The sequence below is a fragment of the Dermacentor andersoni genome, chromosome 7, assembly GCF_023375885.2.
Source record: "Dermacentor andersoni chromosome 7, qqDerAnde1_hic_scaffold, whole genome shotgun sequence".
Classification (NCBI taxonomy): Eukaryota; Metazoa; Arthropoda; class Arachnida; order Ixodida; family Ixodidae; genus Dermacentor; species Dermacentor andersoni.
Genome location: NC_092820.1, coordinates 168,206,516 through 168,225,579, shown reverse-complemented (window position 1 = coordinate 168,225,579; position 19,064 = coordinate 168,206,516). Strand labels below are relative to the sequence as shown.

The following is a 19,064-nucleotide window of genomic DNA, read 5'->3' as shown; positions in this document are numbered from 1 at the left end:
GCAGCTACTTGTGAAGGAAAGCTTTTCGTTCAACTACGTTAACGTGACTTGTACTTAAATTTCTTAAATGTTATGCTGTTTCCACTTTCTAAATATTTTTTTTTAAGTGCTGCTTAGGTACTTTGGTTCTTAGGTACCCGGTCAGCGCACCAATGCTGGGCCAAGCTTGAGGCGACGTTGGCTTACGACTGGTACCAACGTCGGACAAGCAGTGGCATTCATCAAAAGTGCTACCGCACCCAACGTTAGCTGATTACGAGCCAATTACGAAAAAAAAACGCAAAATAAACAGCCAATGTCGCAGCCATTTTGTAAACAGTATCCGTAAGCTATATCTGTGACAGGGACCGCATGTATATAATGCAAGGGTCATCTTGAGGGGCCATAGATGGTTCATTGTTATGACAGTGAATTACTGCGCTAATGCAAGAGAAATGAACATCCCACAAGAAGGCACATAGAAATAACGTAAGGGCTTACACTGTTTCTATGTGTATTCTTCTGTGGTGTCACTCTCTTTTCCATTAACACAGTAGTCCGTATACGATAACGTGCACCGCTTAAGAGGCGAGCATGTTGTTTATTCGTCGTTCTTCCCGCGCTTGCAGCGCCGGGTCGTCTCGCCCGATGCACTCGGCACCAGGAACGAGATGCTGAAGATCGGCTGACGAGGGGCCGCGCTGTCCGATGCCGCTGAGCCGCTGCTGCTGCTGGCCGAGGCTTGGCGCGGCCAAGGTCTGCGCCAGCGCGCTCGGCTCCCTAGCCCTGTTCCTGCTTCTGATATCGAGGCCGACGCCGGCGTCCGTCAACGCGCACCACCCCCGGCCGTCCGTCGGCAAGTCCACCAGCAACGACCTCTGGACGGGACCCCCGGCTTGGGTCGTGCTCCGGGACAACGTCACGGTCCACCGCGGCGTCGCAGCCAACCCGCACAACTACTCCTACCTGCTGGACAACCCCCAGGTTTGCGGCGATGACGGCGGCGACAGGCCTCCGCTGCTGGTTGTGCTCGTCGCGTCCAACGCCAGGAACGGCGCCGAGCGCCGACAGGCCATCAGGGACACCTGGGGACAGAAGTCCCTGCAGAGGGCGCTGAACTTTCGCGTCGTGTTTCTGCTGGCCGATCCGGGAGAGCCCGCGCGTGACCTGATGGCAGAGAACTACGCGTACGGCGACCTGGTGCAGGAGGACTTTGCCGAGAGCTTCGAGAACCTGGCGCTCAAGTCCGTCATGGGGCTCAAGTGGTTCGTGACGCGCTGCCCCGGCGCCGCGTTCGCCCTCAAGACAGACGACGACATCTTCGTGCACGTGCCCAACCTGCTGAGTGGTTCGTGCGCGACTCTCTCTCTCTCTCGCTTTCGGGACACACTGTACATGCGCGCGCTTCATTTTTGCGCAGACGACAGATACCGTCACTTGCGTCACGTGTGCACGAGCTATTCGTGCTCCTCGGCTGTTCGTCAAAACAGGCTTTCCGCAGTTGTAAGGCGAGGCCTGCTTCAATGATTCCCCTCATTTCAGAGATGTGCGATAGCCCATATATCGGGAACTGTGCATGTTTGCTTGTGTGTAACGCGCGTTAGCAGCCGAGAACGTTACCATAGCAACGGTTAGCATTGTTACGAAAATAAATTAACAGATACGCAGACACACAAGTGTTCTGGACAATTGGCGGAAGTGCTGGCCGTGTGCATACTAGCTGGAGCGCATCACTGGTAACCAAAGCACCGAGATTAGCAACCAATCCATGGAAACCATTCCCCTTGCCCACTCCAACTTCGGGTCACTTGACAAGCACAACGCCCGATACCTGTATCGCTCACATTGCAACATTTTTTTATAGGAATTGGCGTTACTCCACTCCTTACGTAGTATATCCGCTCACGAGCGTCATAACGTGCCCCTCACCAAGCCCCACACCAAATTTCGGTTACACGCTGGAAGTTGTTACGTGTCCTCTAGGGAGCGTTCTGCCGCAATTTTTTTTTTTTCAGATCGGCTCATTAATAGTCGAGATAGAAATATTGCAGTGCCGCGAACCCATAATTTCAGGAGACGAGCTCCACTGCACTGCACTGCACTCCACTCACCCCGTCTAGCGTCCGCCATCGAAATTCCTTCCCTGCGTTCTCCCATACCGAACCTGGGGTATCGCGTGACGCATACGTCACGGGCACCGCCTTCGTTTTCTTTCTGCTTTCCTTTTTTTTTTTTTTTTTTGTGGCGTTGCGCGCGAGCTGTTGTCATTGGAGAATTTTAGGTTAGGGGACGCAAGCGGCTTGCGTACGCAAGAACTAGGGGCGACGGCACTGCGCATGCGCAGATCCACACGTAGGGGTTTGCGCACGCGCAGTTCCGTGACGATTTGCGCGCTGTGCATAAGGACACATGAGTAGCGGTATAATTCAGTGCTGCACGAATGCTGAGGCAGAACAAGCGGATCGCAGAGCACGATCACGCACTGCAACACAGTAGAATATGGCATAGTTTCGGTAACTGCGCACGTGTCTGCACGACCGTAGGAACAAGCACGTAGACATTCCGCTTGTGTGTTTTATTATTTCTCTAAACTACAATTCGTCAATTGAAGGATCACACAAATAACAGATGTTGCCTTCAATAATTCTCGAAGTCACGTGTCACCATGAGTGACGTCACACTGCGGACACGAGTACGTAGGCGCAGGGACACGAGTCATAGCCTCCTATATGCACGACTACGTCACCGTCCAGCTTGGAGCGCGGTCGCCGCGAGGGAAAGGGAAAACGGCGTTCAGTTTGAAATTTCAGACCTTTCCGCGGCGCGTAGCGATGTAATTCTTAGTAAACACGATCGTTGGCGCACATTGTGTGCTCTGCGCTTGTCAGCTCAAAATGGCCAGACCTGGTGAGGGGCCCTTTAAGGTAAGGAAATATGAAATGGCGTTAACATTTCCATTCGCACTTACTGGGCCTCTTCGATTTTCGGAGTTCTGGCAGCGGCCAGCAGGCAGCTATAGTTCCGGTCCTGATAGGAAGTCACGTGGGCTGCGATCCCAAGACAACCCGAAAGCTGCTCGAAGTTTGCAAAATCGAACGCCGAGACAGCTGGCCAAATGTAAACATGCTACCAGCATGGCAGCGCCCGGCGAGGCCGGCGCGCGCTCGGCGTAGTCGACCCATTTATGCGTTGCCAGCTTGAAAAGATATACAGTTGCATTCAGCGATACGATCACTTTCGCGAGATTTCGCGCGACTCGGCACAGGACGCACATTGGGCCAACCTCGATCGCCTTGCCCAGCGCAACAGACGGCGTCCGATGCCAAGACGCGAAATGGCGCCTGATTGCATCCCCGAAAGCGATCGCTCGAGGATCCCTGCTCGCAGCGGTCACGTCGCCCACCGGCGACATTGATGAGTTGGCGTTGTGTCATCACTTGACAAGACGTGAAAAAACAGGATATAGGGTACGTCTTATACGCACAAAATTTCGTGCCGACCCGCTTGCGCTTCGATTTCAGAAATTTGGTTTCGGCTGATGGTGCTTCTCATTTTGACCCTATAAGGAGCTGGGATGCGGCTGGCGCATGAAAATGCACGCCTCCTGTGACCAGCGAAAATTTTCACACGAAAAACAATATTGGTCGCGATCACGGGAGCAATAAGCTAATGTACGCGTGCCTATTACTCAACCAGTGTATTCTTAACATCAACGACCCGCAGTTCGAACACACATCGGTTTCGAGCTGCCAACCAAGCATACGACGGCGATCGAACACATGCAAGCTGCAACGCCTTCGCTAACTGCAGAAAAGGGCGATATCGCCGCATACATACGCGAGATACGGGAAAAGGAACACGACCAGGTAAAGACTAACCGAAAATGTACCGCAGTGTGTGTGAATGAGCGTCTACAACTTGTGCGGAACACGATGCAGATAACATGCACGCATGAGAACGCGGAGCGCTGATCGCCGCCGGGAAGAAGCCTTCGACACGCACACACATACACACAGAAAAGCTTCAAACGGTTCACTGCCGCTCGTATCGCACCGCTTCGCAATGCGGAACGGTGCGTTAGCACCCAAAAAGATAACGCTAGAAGTAAGGAAATCCGAAGACGACCGTATAAAGTTGGCTGAGCGAGGTAAATTTAAGTCCTCAAGCGTCCGCGTTGCGCACAAAGACGTCCCCACAAAGATGGCGGCGAAAGCCCATCGCCATAGAGTTTCCTACTATCTTATGAAACTCTAGGCCCATCGCCTCTTTTAATCATCTGCTAGCCACAGCACTTCCACAGAGCGGCTAGTCTCAGGCTGGTGCTGGCAGCGTGCGGGTAGCCAGAAGTGGAAAATCGAAGAGGCCCACTGTTTACACGCCAGGGTAGGCTGCAATTTGAAACTGAAAACCCGCACCCGAATCTTTCTATTGGATTCTGCAGCAGATTATGAAGATTCACGGACTTTTGCACCGTCCTCAGATTTAGCCACTTAAAGGAACTGATGACTGATTTTTAAGGACCTAGTTTTTTTATGGTGCAACGCAAAGCTCCGTAGTGTTTACATCTGGAGCGGTTGCTTCCACAAGCGCGTGAATATTTAGTAAGCAGAATTTTTTTATCTGAGCGACCTCTAAAAAGGTAGGAGTCCCTCCTCCAGCAAAGCTGAGAAGTGAGAGCGATCTCGATAGCCCGCTTCGCAAATTGTGCAGCCACCCATCGTTCTGCTTTCACGCAGGAGTGAGTGTCGTTAACATGGAGGAAGGAAATGGTCGTTAACCACCTACATTTCGACCTTTTGAACCACTTTTGAAAACAAGAAGCTGGTGCAATAAGTTCGCGTTGTTGTACTGACATTTCTTATATTTGTACCGCGTTTTCCCCCAAAGTACACGCCTACATCATGTCTGGCTGGCCCCTGTCGTCGTTGTTCTGTCGATAGACTAGCCGAGCCAATTCATCGAAAATGAAGGCAGCGCCATTTTTCTGCTCACTACATACGAAGGCTGCACATTGTAAGTGCACATTGTAAGTGAGAAAAAAGTTATAATAAAATTTATACTGCATTTCAATACTAATAATAAGACCAGTAACCGCGTACACTAGTAGGTCATGTGGTGGACCTTTCATACAGCTCCATGTTCTTGCCGCGTGGGACTCCAAAGGTAATTTTTCGCAACTTTTAGTGATGAATTAAAATATAAATTCACATTTAATGACAAGAACACTGCTGAGCACGAGGTCGCGGGATCGAATCCCGGCCACGGCGGCCGCATTTCGATGGGGGCGAAATGCGAAAACACCCGTGTACTTAGATTTAGGTGCACGTTAAAGAACCCCAGGTGGTCGAAATTTCCGGAGTCCTCCACTACGGCGTGCCTCATAATCAGAAAGTGGTTTTGGCGCGTAAAACCCCATAATTTAATTTAATGACAAGAACACGGCTCGTTTCAGCCACTACGACAGGGAATCATTCCATCAGCGGGGTTATCTCGATTAATGTTCTGAGCAGTTGTACGTCCCTTTAATGTAACCAGGAAGAAAAAAAAAAGTCAGTTTCGCCCGAAAGGCGAAGCATTGATTGCGATAGCAAATTAGCAAAGAGCCATACAAAGTAGAGATAGCACTTTTATCGGCCATATCAACTTGTAAGCATTCGCTTGCTGACTAAATTACCAAGCATGATGTCAGCGCGCACAGCAAACATGAACACATCACACTCAATGACCGCGGACACTCGCTGTCACAACGTTGCACGAGGAAACGCGGCAGCAGCAGCGAGCGAAGCGACCTTAGAGCTGTCCATCGATTCAACGCAAAGTGCGCCGATAACACGCAGCACACACAAATCTAGGAGCCGTCGACGCACCTAGGATCTGCACCCAACGCAGATCGCTTCCAATATACGGCCGCGCATCCGCCACATAGGCAGAGTGTGGTGGTTCTTTCGGGAAGGAGGAAAGGCTAGCACTATCTTCTGCAACCCTTGCGGAAGCACGGCAGCCGGAGTAGAATTCTGTGGTAGAACGCCGTCCCCCTCCCTCCACTCCCCCTGGTGCCTCGCAAACACCCTCTAGAGAACTTGTACAGGTGTTGGCCTCGCGCGCGACGGACGACAGCGCGCTTCCTCTTCACTTTCCTCCCTTTCGCGCGGGTGAGATTGAGCCGCGGTCGTCGGCTTCCCTTGCGCGCTTTCGCTCGCACGTACTGCGTAGGGCGCGCGGCGACGGTTATTGCCCTTGGACTTTATACGCATCACGGCAACGGCAGAAATGCGCCTGAAGGGTTCATATAATTGCTATAGCAATAAAAGAAAAAGCGGCTGCTGATTATTACAGCTAGAGAAGTGCACAATTTAGAACTCAAGTTGCAATTTCTCACTTAACGCAGCTGGTAAATCCCTTAGTAGTCATTACGCCCGTAGCCTCTCGACGTTTAGTTAAGGGGCACCAAATAGAAAAATCATTGCACCCGTACTAGAATGTACCCTTCAACAAAATAATCATGAAAAACATTGCTACCACGACAGGTAGCATTGCGCCAGCAGGAAAGACGGCTGGTGTCGACGCCGCCTCGACGCGCCAGCTTGCCGACATTGTGGATTTTGACGGCGTCTGCTCATGGCAGACGGTTCTAGGTGTTGGCTCAGTTATTACTTAATCGGTAAAAATGGACTGCGTTGCATTCTAAAACCAAACAGGCTTAGCAAGTTGCGACTTTTACTAAGCTAGAACGATCCAAATGTAAATAAAAAAATACGCCGCACTACGTGGCGGCACGAAATTTATGAATAGAACGTCTAATATTCAACCTACTACTGCGAAATGAACGAAAATAAATAGTTTTGAAAGACAGCTATCAGCGTTTACTGTATTAGCGTTCCTCTTTGAAGTGCCGCTCGACTTTCTCTTCGCAGCACTGGACGGGCCGTCCATGGAGGACGCCATCTTGTGCCACTCGAACCCAGTGCGCCGCATCCTGCGGCACGGCGAGGGCCCGCTGCCCAGCCGCTACCTCAAGTACTGCGTGCCCCGGGCCCAGCTGCCCGGGGAGCTGTTCCCGCGCTACTGCGGCGGCTTCGCCTACGCCTTCTCGCAGTCGTCGGCGCGGAGGCTCTACCAGGCGTCCCAAGCGACGCCCACGTTCTTCATCGAGGACGCCTACGTGACGGGCTTCTGCCGCCTCAAGGCTGGCCTGCGCACCCTGGAGCACCCGGGCATCACCCTCAAGCCGAGGGTGACCCTGGCTCGGGCGAGCTGCGCATTCACCCGAGAGAGCAGGATCACCTCGCACGAGCTGGGACCGCGCGACATGCGCCTGCTGTGGCGCGAAGTGAACACGCAGGCCTTCTTCTGTCCGCGCCTGTTGGGCGTGATCAAAGGTCCGACCACTCGGTGATGGCGCGACTCGAAAGCGAGCGCTGCGCGTGCCCATCGGGTAAGAAAAGTCTGGACGTAGCGAAGTCGGCTAGCCGAGTGACCGATGGACGTCATCGCGCCTTGCACCACGGAGCCCGTACTCTTCGGCGTCCCTCGCTAGTCAGTTCGCGCGCCTCTTCGAGAGTTTCAGGGTGAAGAGACAGCTGTGTGCGTTTAAGCGACGCTAAGTGGCCATACCAGCGAAAGTTGGTCACCCGTTTTAACCAACAGCCACGTGCAAACACTTGTCCCCTCACTACCAACCAGTGCAAGCGTTCTGTCCGGGTGGCAGTGCATCACGAACCAGCATGGACAGCTTCTACACAAGTCCACCTTCATACACGACGGTGGATTGGTACTATACTGAATCGGTTGTCGTAGATTTGTCACTGGACTAAATGTATTTGAATTGGTTTCAGTAAGTGAAGCACTGCCAGATTTAGTGTGAAAACGAAAAGCTTAACAGGAGGATAAGCACTATACACACCAACAGTAGCGCACACTCTCCCTATCTGGCTAACTGATGCATGCAATTTGTATTAAAAGGCACCCGAGGGGGTATTCTGTCATAGTCCACCTAGTGAACAGTCCATTTCAGCCGCTGCTCATTGGCTAGGGCCGCTGATCTCTCTCGTACAGCTGCATCCAATCGGCAGTGGCAGAAATGGACAGTCCAGTAGGTGGACTCTTACAGAATACCTCCCCGTGATGTATTTCTGGACCACAGAAGCTTCCAGCAAAAATCCTTGCGGTAACAGTGCCACATGCACTTTTAAGCACAGGACAGGTTTCCAACAGCTGCACAGATGGTGTTCATGCAATTCAAGACAAAGGGACATGTATCAGCTTCAGTCTTGCACAAACAATGCTTTTATTTTGCTACTTGTGGCAGCGGAAAGTGTACACAGCAACAGCTAGTCGTCATTGTTGCCTCCAGGCCTGCAGAGTCGGGGAAACTAGCACATACTGTGCAGTCGGGAGCACGTGGGCCATGGTGTGCGTGTGCGGTAGTCTCAAGAATCTTCGAAGACAATGCACAGAACTTGTGCACAAGGCATTACTATTGGGCATCTCCTAGAAGCAATGATACCCAACTAATGCAAGTTGCACTTCCTGGGACCCACACGAAAAAAGAAAAAACAGCACTTGTAAAAGACTGTTCAACAGACTGCCACTGAGTGCCCAGTGAATGAACCTCACTTCAACAAAACACTAATGAGTTCCGGGAGTCATCAATAGTACTAAGTGCCACATTTCACAAGTTTGTGCAGCTACCACGAATGGCAAATTACAAGTGTCCTGCGAAGCAAACAGCCAGCCACTGCAGCAAATGACGTGCCTGACTCCAGCATTTTCAAGCATCATTTTGAATGTATATTATGAATCATTATGTTAATTAAAGGGCATTACAACTTCCCTGGAGTGGTGCGTTGTCAAGCAGAGATGCACTGTCATAAATGAAAATGCAACCTGGTTTTCTCTTAGTGATGCAGGAACCACAGATGTAGACAATGGTTTCAAAAGAAGCAAGGTCACTTCCATCTAGTCATTCTTACACCCCTTCCCACCCTTGGGCACAAAGTGCCATGGTTTGCTTTCATACACATTCAACACACACGAAGTCCAAGAACGTCATTAGCATTACTTTGATGAAACTGGAAACTAACTGTCAGGAATAAACTTAATGTTGCTAAGGAAAAAGGCAAGCTACGAGGTCAAGAATGCTGAACAGAAGCCAAAGGAAACCTTTATCCGCATGGAAGGGAACATGGTATGTACATTTGCAAAGGGGCCGAAGTTGCGTATTCAAGCCACTTTCTCTCATCGCTAATAGCATGTTCACAAATGAACATCACTAAAAATACCTCCTCTCTTGTTAGCAGCAAGCTTTGCTTCTTAAGGTGCCCCAACAACACTTACCTGAAGAACAGCAATACACTGTCAATTTTTACTCTTGACTACAACTCCCCTAGTCAACACTTTCATGATTCTGACAAAGTGAAAAGCGCTAGCAGCGTTGCAGCCTTTTCTTTCCTTCCCCCCTTTTTTAACTGCAAGCACCACACCACACTACTCAATCATCACATGTTCCTAGGAAAAGTATAATGTTATCACACCCACCCTGCAAACTGCACAAAGGTGCATGCAAGGTAATTGTAAACCTTTCAATGACACCAAAGGCTAGTAACTAACTTCGATGCCGACAACATTCACTGCTTCCCTGCATTTATGTACAGCAAGAACAGAGGCTACGGAGACCCAGAACAGGGGTCATTACCCACAGAAATTGAAAGTCTCAACAAGACACAGTGTTCCACTGTCATCAATAAAAAGACAGCGGAAACTCATAGAAAAGAAATTTATAACTGCAACTTGTACATGTGTCAAACACTTTGGGAAGATCATGCGTACACTTGGAAATTAAGACAGTGGTGAAAACATTACATAAAGCTAAGGCGTTGAAATCGCACAAGAATGCTGCTATATAAAGTATACATGATAAGGGAAAAAAAAAAAAAAAAAAGAGAATGTGTTATGTATACCTATGATAGTGACAAAGTGACCTGTCTTGTTGCTTTCAATCCTGATGGTAAACATTTAACTTGCCCAGAGCCAGAATCATATTAGCAACAGACGAGTATGCGAAAAAAAAAAAAAAAAAAAAAAAAGAATGAGAAAGAAAGGAAAAAAAAAAAAGCACCTGTGAGCCATTTTACGGAGCAGAAAAGAAGAAAGGTCGAGCCGGTCCACACGCATGCTTTCAAATCACCGGAGAGAAGGGGTCAGCAACAGTTCGGCACCGACAGGCAGATGCGGCACAACACACCGTTCACCAATACCAGTAGATGGTCAGTGCTGAACATCTTTTGGGGCCTTGGGAGCCTTCTGTACCCACGTCCGTACCATTTTTTTAAGTATCGTCAATCTCACTCCAGACAAAATGCAGCGAAAATTTTCTCAAAACATCCGTGGGAGCCAATGGCAGCTCTAGATGGCTTTCGCGCCCCTATCAAAGATGGAAAAATTTCATTTTCTTTTTCTAATTAAAAAGGGAAGAAAAAAAAAAGAAGAGGCAAGGGACACTGTACATGATGGTAATGTGCGAACTGAAGTGAGGAAGTGGCAGGGAGGGATGATGTCTTCAAGGAGACGGGAAACGATGCAAGCACTCGAGTCAGTGTGTACGGCGCTTGCCATTGCTCCTGGTCGACCACGACGATGTGGCAGCGTCCTTGGTAGGGCTCGCCAGCGCACGCTTTACCGTACCGTGGTCTTCACTGTCGCTGTCGCAGCAATGCCTCTTGGACACTCGCTTGGACGTCCGCTTGCTGCCAGTTGCTTCATCCTCGAAGCACGGAGCATGTGGAAACTCTCCGAGCCCGTGGTGCGACAGGAGACGCTCGAAGGTGCCCAGAAGGGAGACACCAGATGAGTGCTCCAGCGATCCGGGCCTGTTGTACACGCTGCAGTTCTGGAAGATGAGGTAGATGTCGGCCACAAACTCCTTGGTGGTGCGGTACTCCATGCCACTCAGTTTGCCCCGAATCTTGCCCAGGTCCATGGGCCGCCGGATGACATCATAGTAGTCAGGAACATCCTGCAAAAGAAGGTGGGGTGTTAGGAATACAGGCTCTCGAAGACAATTTCCGTAAAACATGTGGGTGCATCATAAAGAATGAGATGAAAAAGACCGGGGAAGAAATAAGAATAGAAAGAGAGAGAGAAATGGAGGCATCCTTTTGTAGCTTGTAAAGTCTGAATCATGCATGCTTGCCTAGAGACAAAACACAAAGGCATCTGTTTTCTGTCGGGACCTTGAACAATGATGAAACGTGTGCGACTACAAGCTTGAAACAAGGCATACAGATTGAAGACAACTAATGAGTGCTGGTTTAGTGTTAGCACAAATGCATTCCATCTGAGAATGGCACACAACAATGTTTCTGGATTACCTAATACAGTGAACTTGCGTTAAAGGGGCCCTAAACTACCCCTCAGTGCTTGGTGAAATAACACAGTCTGCAGGTGGCATATGGTGCTGCGAACATCTCAGCGGAGTTTTGCTGTTGTACACGGTGCGTGGAGCTCGCAAGCGGATCGCGAGGTCACCTTTCTTTCAAGCGCTCTCCTTTCAATAGAAGGCCCTGTCCGCACTCTCTTGTGGACGCTTTATTTCGTCATTCCCTTAGACGGCTGCTATTGGCCGATGGCTGACATCAAGCTGCGGTTGGCTACATGGCGTAAATACTTCGGCCACCGCGGGGTGCCACCTCGAGTCCGTTGGCTAAGCAGGCTGCGGCTCACTGAGGACAACCACATTCGGCTTATGTTTAGCGCGTTGTAGGCACCAAAGGTGGTAGTCGTGGTGTCTATGTTAACATCCAAAATGAAATTTTAACTGCCAGCCATGGTGATACTTCAAAGGCGGAGCGTTGTGGGCACGCCCCACTGAGCTGTAGCTTTCGCAGTGCAGGGCATTGAAGAAGGAACGGGAGCACAGCGGCGGCCGCGTTTGATTGCCAATAACTTTGCTGCTGCTGAACACACTGAAGTACTTCTTGCAGCAAATTATTTCTGAAATAGCCCATTTTCACTTCAAATGCCTTTCTCCACTTCGATAAAAAGTGGTTCAGGGCCCCTTTAATTCAACCCTGATGGGACCGGTGACAAGTGGTTTAATTATCCAGCGGGTCAATTTAAACGAGACAGAAAAAAAAAAAAAAAAAACATCAAAAAGCACTGCTCATTATTTTTGTAGTACAGTATTTGCCCCGACTAATACAGAAATGGCATTAGAGTCACAAACAAAGGAACGTGCATCAGATGTTTTAGCAAGAAAAAATAAGATGTTGCAGACCAGCTAGAAAGATTATATGCCTAATTACAGAGAGGGGCCACACATGCGCTTTCCGGCGGTCTCAAACGCAGATGATCAAACACGTGGCTGATCATGGCAGATAGTGCAGCGATGCAATTCAGCCAATGCTCATGCGTCCTGGGCACTTTTGTTCCTGACAATACTTAATGCCCATCAGCATCATTCTCAGACAGCACTTTATTGCCGTCTATGAAGAACCGCAACATTGCATCAGTGCATAGCCTGTTTGATGTTCCGCATTTACCAAATGGTTCTGCCAAAATTACGAACGGGATGGACCACTTCGCTAGTTCATCCTACAGTGCCACTTGTAACTGCTAGCTTTGGTGCATCCAGAACAGACAATGCTGCTAATGGAGTCACCACTGTGGTCAGACGTGTGTTGGTGACCAGTCAAGCTTTATATATACAGCAAGGCAAATTTCGGGGTCCAAGTAACAAAAGTTTGGGTCCACTGAAATGTATGGGCACTGGCCAGGACCTTCAGTCAGGATAAAACTAACCAAAAATTGATTCAATCGGAGTTCAATTAACAGACGTCTACTGTATCTGGCAAGGATTGAGATGGCTGAATGGCTATCTCATAAGCACCATTTAAATCAACATCTTCACTTTTTGCAGTTTAACCTCACCCATTCTCACAGGAAACGTGTTTACCCACTCACCCGACGGCTGACTGCACAGTGGAAAGGCCACGAATTGTGGTCATGGACAAGTGACTGTAGAATCTCATCACAGGCTTTGAAATCAAGTGGGAGATCTTGGCTGGAGCGCCGTGATGAAGCCCGTGATGTAACACCTGTCATAATAAAGAGCGATCAATGTTTGCACAACTAGGTTTCACGTGAAGCTTGCACTGAGTACCGTAAAAACCGGACTATAGGTCGGACCGGAATATAGGTCGATCCCCCAACTAACGAATCCTCAAAATGAAAAAAAAAAAATATCCTTTTCAATGGCAAAAGTACCGAAAGACATGACACCCTTACCTTGAAACAAATGCGACTCGGGGGGTTGCACAATGGTGACAGTATTTATTTAAATGCTGCTCGCATCTGCACCCGGCCAAGTTTTTAGCGGTTTCGCGCGATCATCGACACGCGTGCTTGTCAACACCTTATTAATGGCGCTGAGCAGCGAAACAAACGAGATACGCGCATGTGTACACATGCCCTTACTTACGCTATTTCGCCGCTCCGTGCCGTGATAAGGTGCTGACAAACACGCGGGTCGATGGTTGCGCGATACTGTTAAAAGTTAGTCGGGTGTACAGTACACAGAAGGGCACGAAGTGCGCAAGCGCTACTCCGAATCAGAGCAACGCCTTTGATCAGAGTCGGATGCCGAGTGCTTCTCGCTGCCCAGTCCATAGGCGCGTGCGATCTCTACCGCTTTCAAACGGATGCATTCGGCAGTCACAGGCAGCGATCTTACACGCAGCTCGCGGACGGACTCCGCAACCTTCCCTTCCAGTTCTGCAGTCCACTGCGATCCGGCACGAAATGACGCTTTCTTTTGGTTGCTGCAAGTTGTAATACGTTGCTTTTGCCTCCGCCACTACCGAATGCTCTTTTCGGATACTTCAAGTTCGCGCTGTGCCGCCAGGTTGCCGTGGGCTTCCGCGTACTCAATCGCCTTTTTCTTGAAGGCGACGGTGAATTGACGTCGGCTTCCGCTCCCGCTCATTTTGAAGCAAAATGAAAGTGCAGCCTTTAATTAATATAACTTTGCGACAATGGAAACGCAAAATGCCGGTGTCACAGGTGCCACAGCGTCGGATGGATGGATGGATGGATGGATGGATGGTGGCTATACCCTTTGTAACGGGCGGCGGCTGGCGCCACCTAGCCTTTTTCTCCCCTTCCTATTTTATTATTATTCTTTTTCCCCTTTCTTTATATCCTCTTTTCCTTAACCTAGTTTTCACTCCCCTCCTCCCCCCAAAATAACTATCTAACACAGTAGAGGAAACATTATCTCCCCGATTTATGGTGTTATCTATCCCTTGACTTCCTCCACCAATCCTCTAGCCTCCCCTTCGTTACTGCCACTCTTTTCTCGTCTATTTGCCCTCGTTCCCCGGGAAAACCTAATGCCCCTTCCATATCTGCCACTGTTCCCTCTGCCAGGGTTGGGCGAAGGTCTGTGCATCTCAGCACTATATGCTCAGTGGTCTCCATTTCGGTTCCGCATGCTGTGCACCGAAGGTCCACGTCTTCAAATTTAGCCCTGTATGTTTTCGTTCTCAAAACCCCCGTCCTAGCTTCGAATAATAGTGAGCTGCCCCGCGAGTTATCAAATAAGAGCTCTCTCTTAATCTCCTGTTTTTGTGACCTATACATTGATAGCGCTGGCTTTCCGAGCATTCTTTCTTCCCACATTTTTCTTTCCGTCTCCTTCACCTCCTTTCCCACACTAGAACCACGTTGGACCCCCTCCCTCGGCTGTAGGTATCTATTCCTCAGCTTCCTCGTTCTGAGTGTCCACTTTGTGTTCAAACTTTTCATGTACAGATATTTGTACACTTTTCCTGCCCACCTTTTTTCCTCCAGTGCTGGGAGTCTCTGTTCAAATTTTAGTTTACTTATTGCCTCTCTACCTTCGAATGACGTCCATCCCATGTCCCCCTGCACTCCCTCATTAGGGGTGTTCCCGTGTGCTCCTAAGGCCAACCTGCCTACACTTCTCTGTCTCGTTTCCATGCATGCCTGAACTTCCGATTTCATGCACAGTACTGAATTTCCGAATGTGAGGCCAGGTACCATAACCCCTTTCCATACGCCCCTAACCACCTCGTACCTATTATAGTTCCAAAGTGCCTTATGTTTCATTACAGCTGAGTTCCTTTTCGCTTTTTCAATCATAATTTTTTCCTGTTCTTCCAAGTACTTTTTGCCCTCGTTTAGCCATATGCCCAAATACTTGTATTTTTCAACATGATCAATCTTAGTGCTTTGTATTTCCAATGGTTCCCCCCTTTCTTCATTGTATACTATTATCCCAGACTTCTCTCTACTGAATTGCAGTCCCAATTTTTCTCCCTCCTCTCCACATATGTTCATTAGTTCCTGTAGCTCTACTCGGGTGTCAGCAAGCAGTACAATATCATCTGCATACATCAGTCCGGCTAGTACTTGAGCTACCTTCTGCCCTTCCAGCATATAGCTTAGGTCAGTTCCTATTGTGCTCTGTTCTAGTCTCTTTTCCATTTGGCTCATGTAAATCATAAAAAGCAGAGGCGACAATGGACAGCCCTGCCTGAGACCTCTTCTTATTTTAGCTGGCTTTGTAGTTTCCCCCTCCCATGTTATCTCTACCTCATTATCTGTATAAACTTGTTGTAGGAACTCAATCATCTTTCTATCTAGACCATATTCCCTCAACTGGCTCCATAACTTTTCTGGGTTTACATTATCATAGGCTCCTCTAATGTCTAAAAAAGCTATCCATAGCGGTTTCTGCCTGGCTGTCGCTATCTCTATGCACTGTGTTATAACAAATAAATTATCATCTAGCCGTCTGTTCCTTCTAAATCCATTCTGCAGTTCTCCCAAGATCTCTTCACGTTCTGCCCATTCCTCCATTCTCTTTTTCACCATCTGCATTGCTACTCTGTATATGACTGATGTGATAGTTATTGGCCTGTAGGATTTAATGTTGTCCTTGCTTCCCTTACCTTTGTAAACTAATATCATTCTGCTTGATTTCCAGTCCTGTGGAACATCTCCCCCTACTACTATTTGTTTAATAAGTTGTCGTAATTTTAATTTACTTTTCTGGCCTAATATGCTTATCAATTTTATAGGTATGCCATCAGGTCCTGTCGCTGTTCCCACGGGGACCTTGTGTTCAATTTTGTCCCATTCCTTACTTGTCATCCTTCTGTACTCCTCCTCTAATTCTGTCCTGCTGTTGTCATTGTTCTCCATTTCGCTACCCACTGGCTCTGCAAATGTTGCCTCTATTGTTAACCTAATATATTCCTGAGCTTCCTCTCCCTCTACCTTTGTTCCTTCTGGTGTGGTCAGTGAGTGCTGAACCACCTCTGTCTTCTTACTCTGTTGCCTTATGTGTTCCCAAAATTTCTTAGAGGCATTTCTGTCTTTTTTCCGTATCTCTAACATCCACTGTACTCCAACTTTTGCTATCTTGGCTTGAATTAATGCCAAGATCTCGCCACGCCGCCATGCTGCTGATGGCGATGGCGAAGGCAGCTGTTTACTTTATCCGCCCATTGTTGCAAGACTTCCGTAGTTTTTCCGCCAATGTCCGGTATATAAGTCGAGGGTCGACTTTTTGCGATGGGTTTTTGAAAAAAAGTTCGACCTATATTCCGGTTTTTACGGTACCAATATACTGCTCACTGCTACAAACATGTTTTTAGATATCTCCAAATGTGATGGAATTTAAACAATCACTGGCAATCACAAATACAGTCGACGACCGACAATTCAAACTCCACGGGGAACGTAAATAAGGCTGAAATATCAAATGTCCGGGAAAAAAAAAAAAAAAAAAAAAAGAATGTATTAAAAAAAAAAAAAAAAAAAGAAAGAAAATTACATTATACGTATATATGTTTTAAGGCCCCTGTGCAAGAAAGAAGTGGTCGATGTGCAACGAAGTCCAACTGTATTTCTGCCAGTTTTGTGTTGTCTGCAAAGGACTGCAAAGGCTTGAGTCAGAACCACATGTGAAGTGCTCTAGAGCACATGGCACATCATCATCATTCGAGTTAGCGTTGCTCTTTGATGGTGGGAGAACTTGCTCAATTGTTTCATCACCGTTCAGTTCGGCACATGACACTGCGCTGTCGACGTCTGCAATGTCTTCAAACGTAATGGCAGCAAGAATCTGCACACAGCAGCCTAGCAGGTCATCAATGATGTCCGCATTTGAGCGCGTTGTGGCAGGCAGCAGTTCAGGCTCTTCTGTTGTGAAGTCGGGCTCATTCAGAGTCCGACTCAAGACTCATTCAAAATCGGACGCCGAGGGCATTGTTGGTGCCATTTGACATGGACTGTCGATAACTTCATGAGAAAGACTTCTAGCAAAGCGCCCTCGGGAAGACAAGCACAGAATGGCAGCACGCTGTCCGGAAGGCAAATTAAACAAAGAAGACCGGGCCATGCACGGTGCTGCCGTAATAAAGATGTGACAATCGTGACGTTGATGCGACTGCACAATTAGGCAAAACCTCCAAGATTGGCATTTGCAGTTAAATCTCTGAGGCGCACTGCTGCAACCGAGCCTAGGCCTCGGGGATTACCGTAATCTGTAAGATATGTAATCTCCAAGGCCATTCTTGATGTCTTGTCAAGGCTGCCAGAGGAGATAATTGCGGCAGATTCGGTGTATGCTCCAACCCCAGACGGAGTTCGGATAATCGAATGTAGAGCAAGCGGCTGTCCAAAATATTGGTAGCCTTTACACATTAAGTCTATGGGGCAATTGGTGGTCCCGCGAAGCTGTCCGAATAAACCTTGCATGTCCAGATTATCGGTGTCCAATTTATGTGCCATAGTGACAAAAAACCATGTCCAACATGTGCTTGCAAGAATATATGTGTGGGTGAATATTACTAAGGCAACAAGCACAGCACAACTAAAGACTGACACCAACAAGAACGAAGCCAATTGATCGCCAAATATCAGCAGAAGTATAACACATCATTTGTCTAGCATCCCCATGCTTTGATCAAAGTAATGTTGCCGCAAATGCACCAAGCACAATTGTAAAAAACTTACAACTACTCTCAAGCTTTTCATAGACCAACACAAGTATGCCGAAGCCACTTGAAGATACCAAGTCACCACCAGACCTCGAGAGCCTAGCCTTACCTTCCTCGCTGACAGAAGACGAATCCTCCCAGCTGACCCTGGAGCGTTTAAAGCTTATTCGGGGCGGACGGTATGGGTCAGAAGGTGCAGAAGACTGGGGCTGCTTTTTGCCTGCAGGAAAGAGAAGCGCATGGCTTCCTGTAAGTGGCCTATGCAAGGATAGTCAGTTGCACAAATTGTTAACACTCACTCTGTTCCTTTTGCTGCCGCCTCTCAATGTAGCGCTTCGATTCTGCAGCAGCACTTTGTGACCGCGTTCTGGTGCCCTTTCCTGGGGGAGAGATTGATTGATGCATTGACAAGACTTTAGTCCCAAAGCGATGCACAGGCTATGAAAGACGTCGTAGTAGAGGGCTCCTAACTAAATTTGACTAGGGGTGTATGAATACTGAATAGTAGCAGATTTCGAACCGAATCAAGAATGCCGAATATTGAATTGAATGTGTGAATATTTTCCCCAAAATTGTGAAAAACTTGGGCGAGAAAACACAGTACTGCACGTACTCAGGAGTCTTGTAGCACTGCATAACAAGAATATTGCAAGCCATAAGTTGCTTAGGTGCAGAGAAAATCAAGATACAGTAAAACCTTGTTAAACCCTACCCACTTAAACAATAGTTTTGTTTTAAAAGTAGTAAGGTCAAATCTCCGACTCAGCGGCCATTGGACATAATGCGTTTTGCATCCACATAAACCGTACTAGCTTATTGCATAAGTATCGGTTAAGGGGGGACATGGGTTGTGGAGATTATTACCTGCATCTTATGGCCAAATCTGATGAAAATATACAAGCTTACTTAGTTTTTCGTGCTGATTTCAAATATGCAATAATCTTTCTTGTAGGTTCATTAGTTCAGGAGATTGACGGTGCTGCCACTCGATTGTTTCCGGAGACAATGGAAAAAAAACTGCTGAGCAGAAATTGAATATTATTGCATAGCTAGATACTA

The 19,064-nt window shown here is 48.2% G+C and overlaps 2 protein-coding genes across 5 annotated transcripts in view; one reads left to right on the top strand and one right to left on the bottom strand.

Moving 5' to 3' along the window:
- Positions 1-8,817, top strand: part of LOC126533042 (beta-1,3-galactosyltransferase 1-like) — a 29,176-nt gene extending 20,359 nt beyond the window's left edge. For all 3 annotated transcript variants that reach the window (XM_072289395.1, XM_072289394.1, XM_055071609.2), the window contains 2 exons: positions 609-1,327; positions 6,894-8,817. In XM_072289395.1, coding sequence (XP_072145496.1) covers positions 688-1,327; positions 6,894-7,375 — 1,122 coding nt within the window. In that variant the 5' untranslated portion in view covers positions 609-687 and the 3' untranslated portion in view covers positions 7,376-8,817. The remainder of the gene's footprint in view (positions 1-608; positions 1,328-6,893) is intronic.
- Positions 8,238-19,064, bottom strand: part of Acf (ATP-dependent chromatin assembly factor large subunit) — a 66,095-nt gene continuing 55,268 nt past the window's right edge. For both annotated transcript variants that reach the window (XM_050180219.3, XM_050180221.3), the window contains 5 exons: positions 18,305-18,385; positions 18,115-18,225; positions 12,940-13,073; positions 10,097-10,993; positions 8,238-8,508 (listed from right to left, as the gene is read on the bottom strand). In XM_050180219.3, the coding sequence (XP_050036176.1) occupies positions 10,571-10,993; positions 12,940-13,073; positions 18,115-18,225; positions 18,305-18,385 (749 nt within the window). In that variant the 3' untranslated portion in view covers positions 8,238-8,508; positions 10,097-10,570. The remainder of the gene's footprint in view (positions 8,509-10,096; positions 10,994-12,939; positions 13,074-18,114; positions 18,226-18,304; positions 18,386-19,064) is intronic.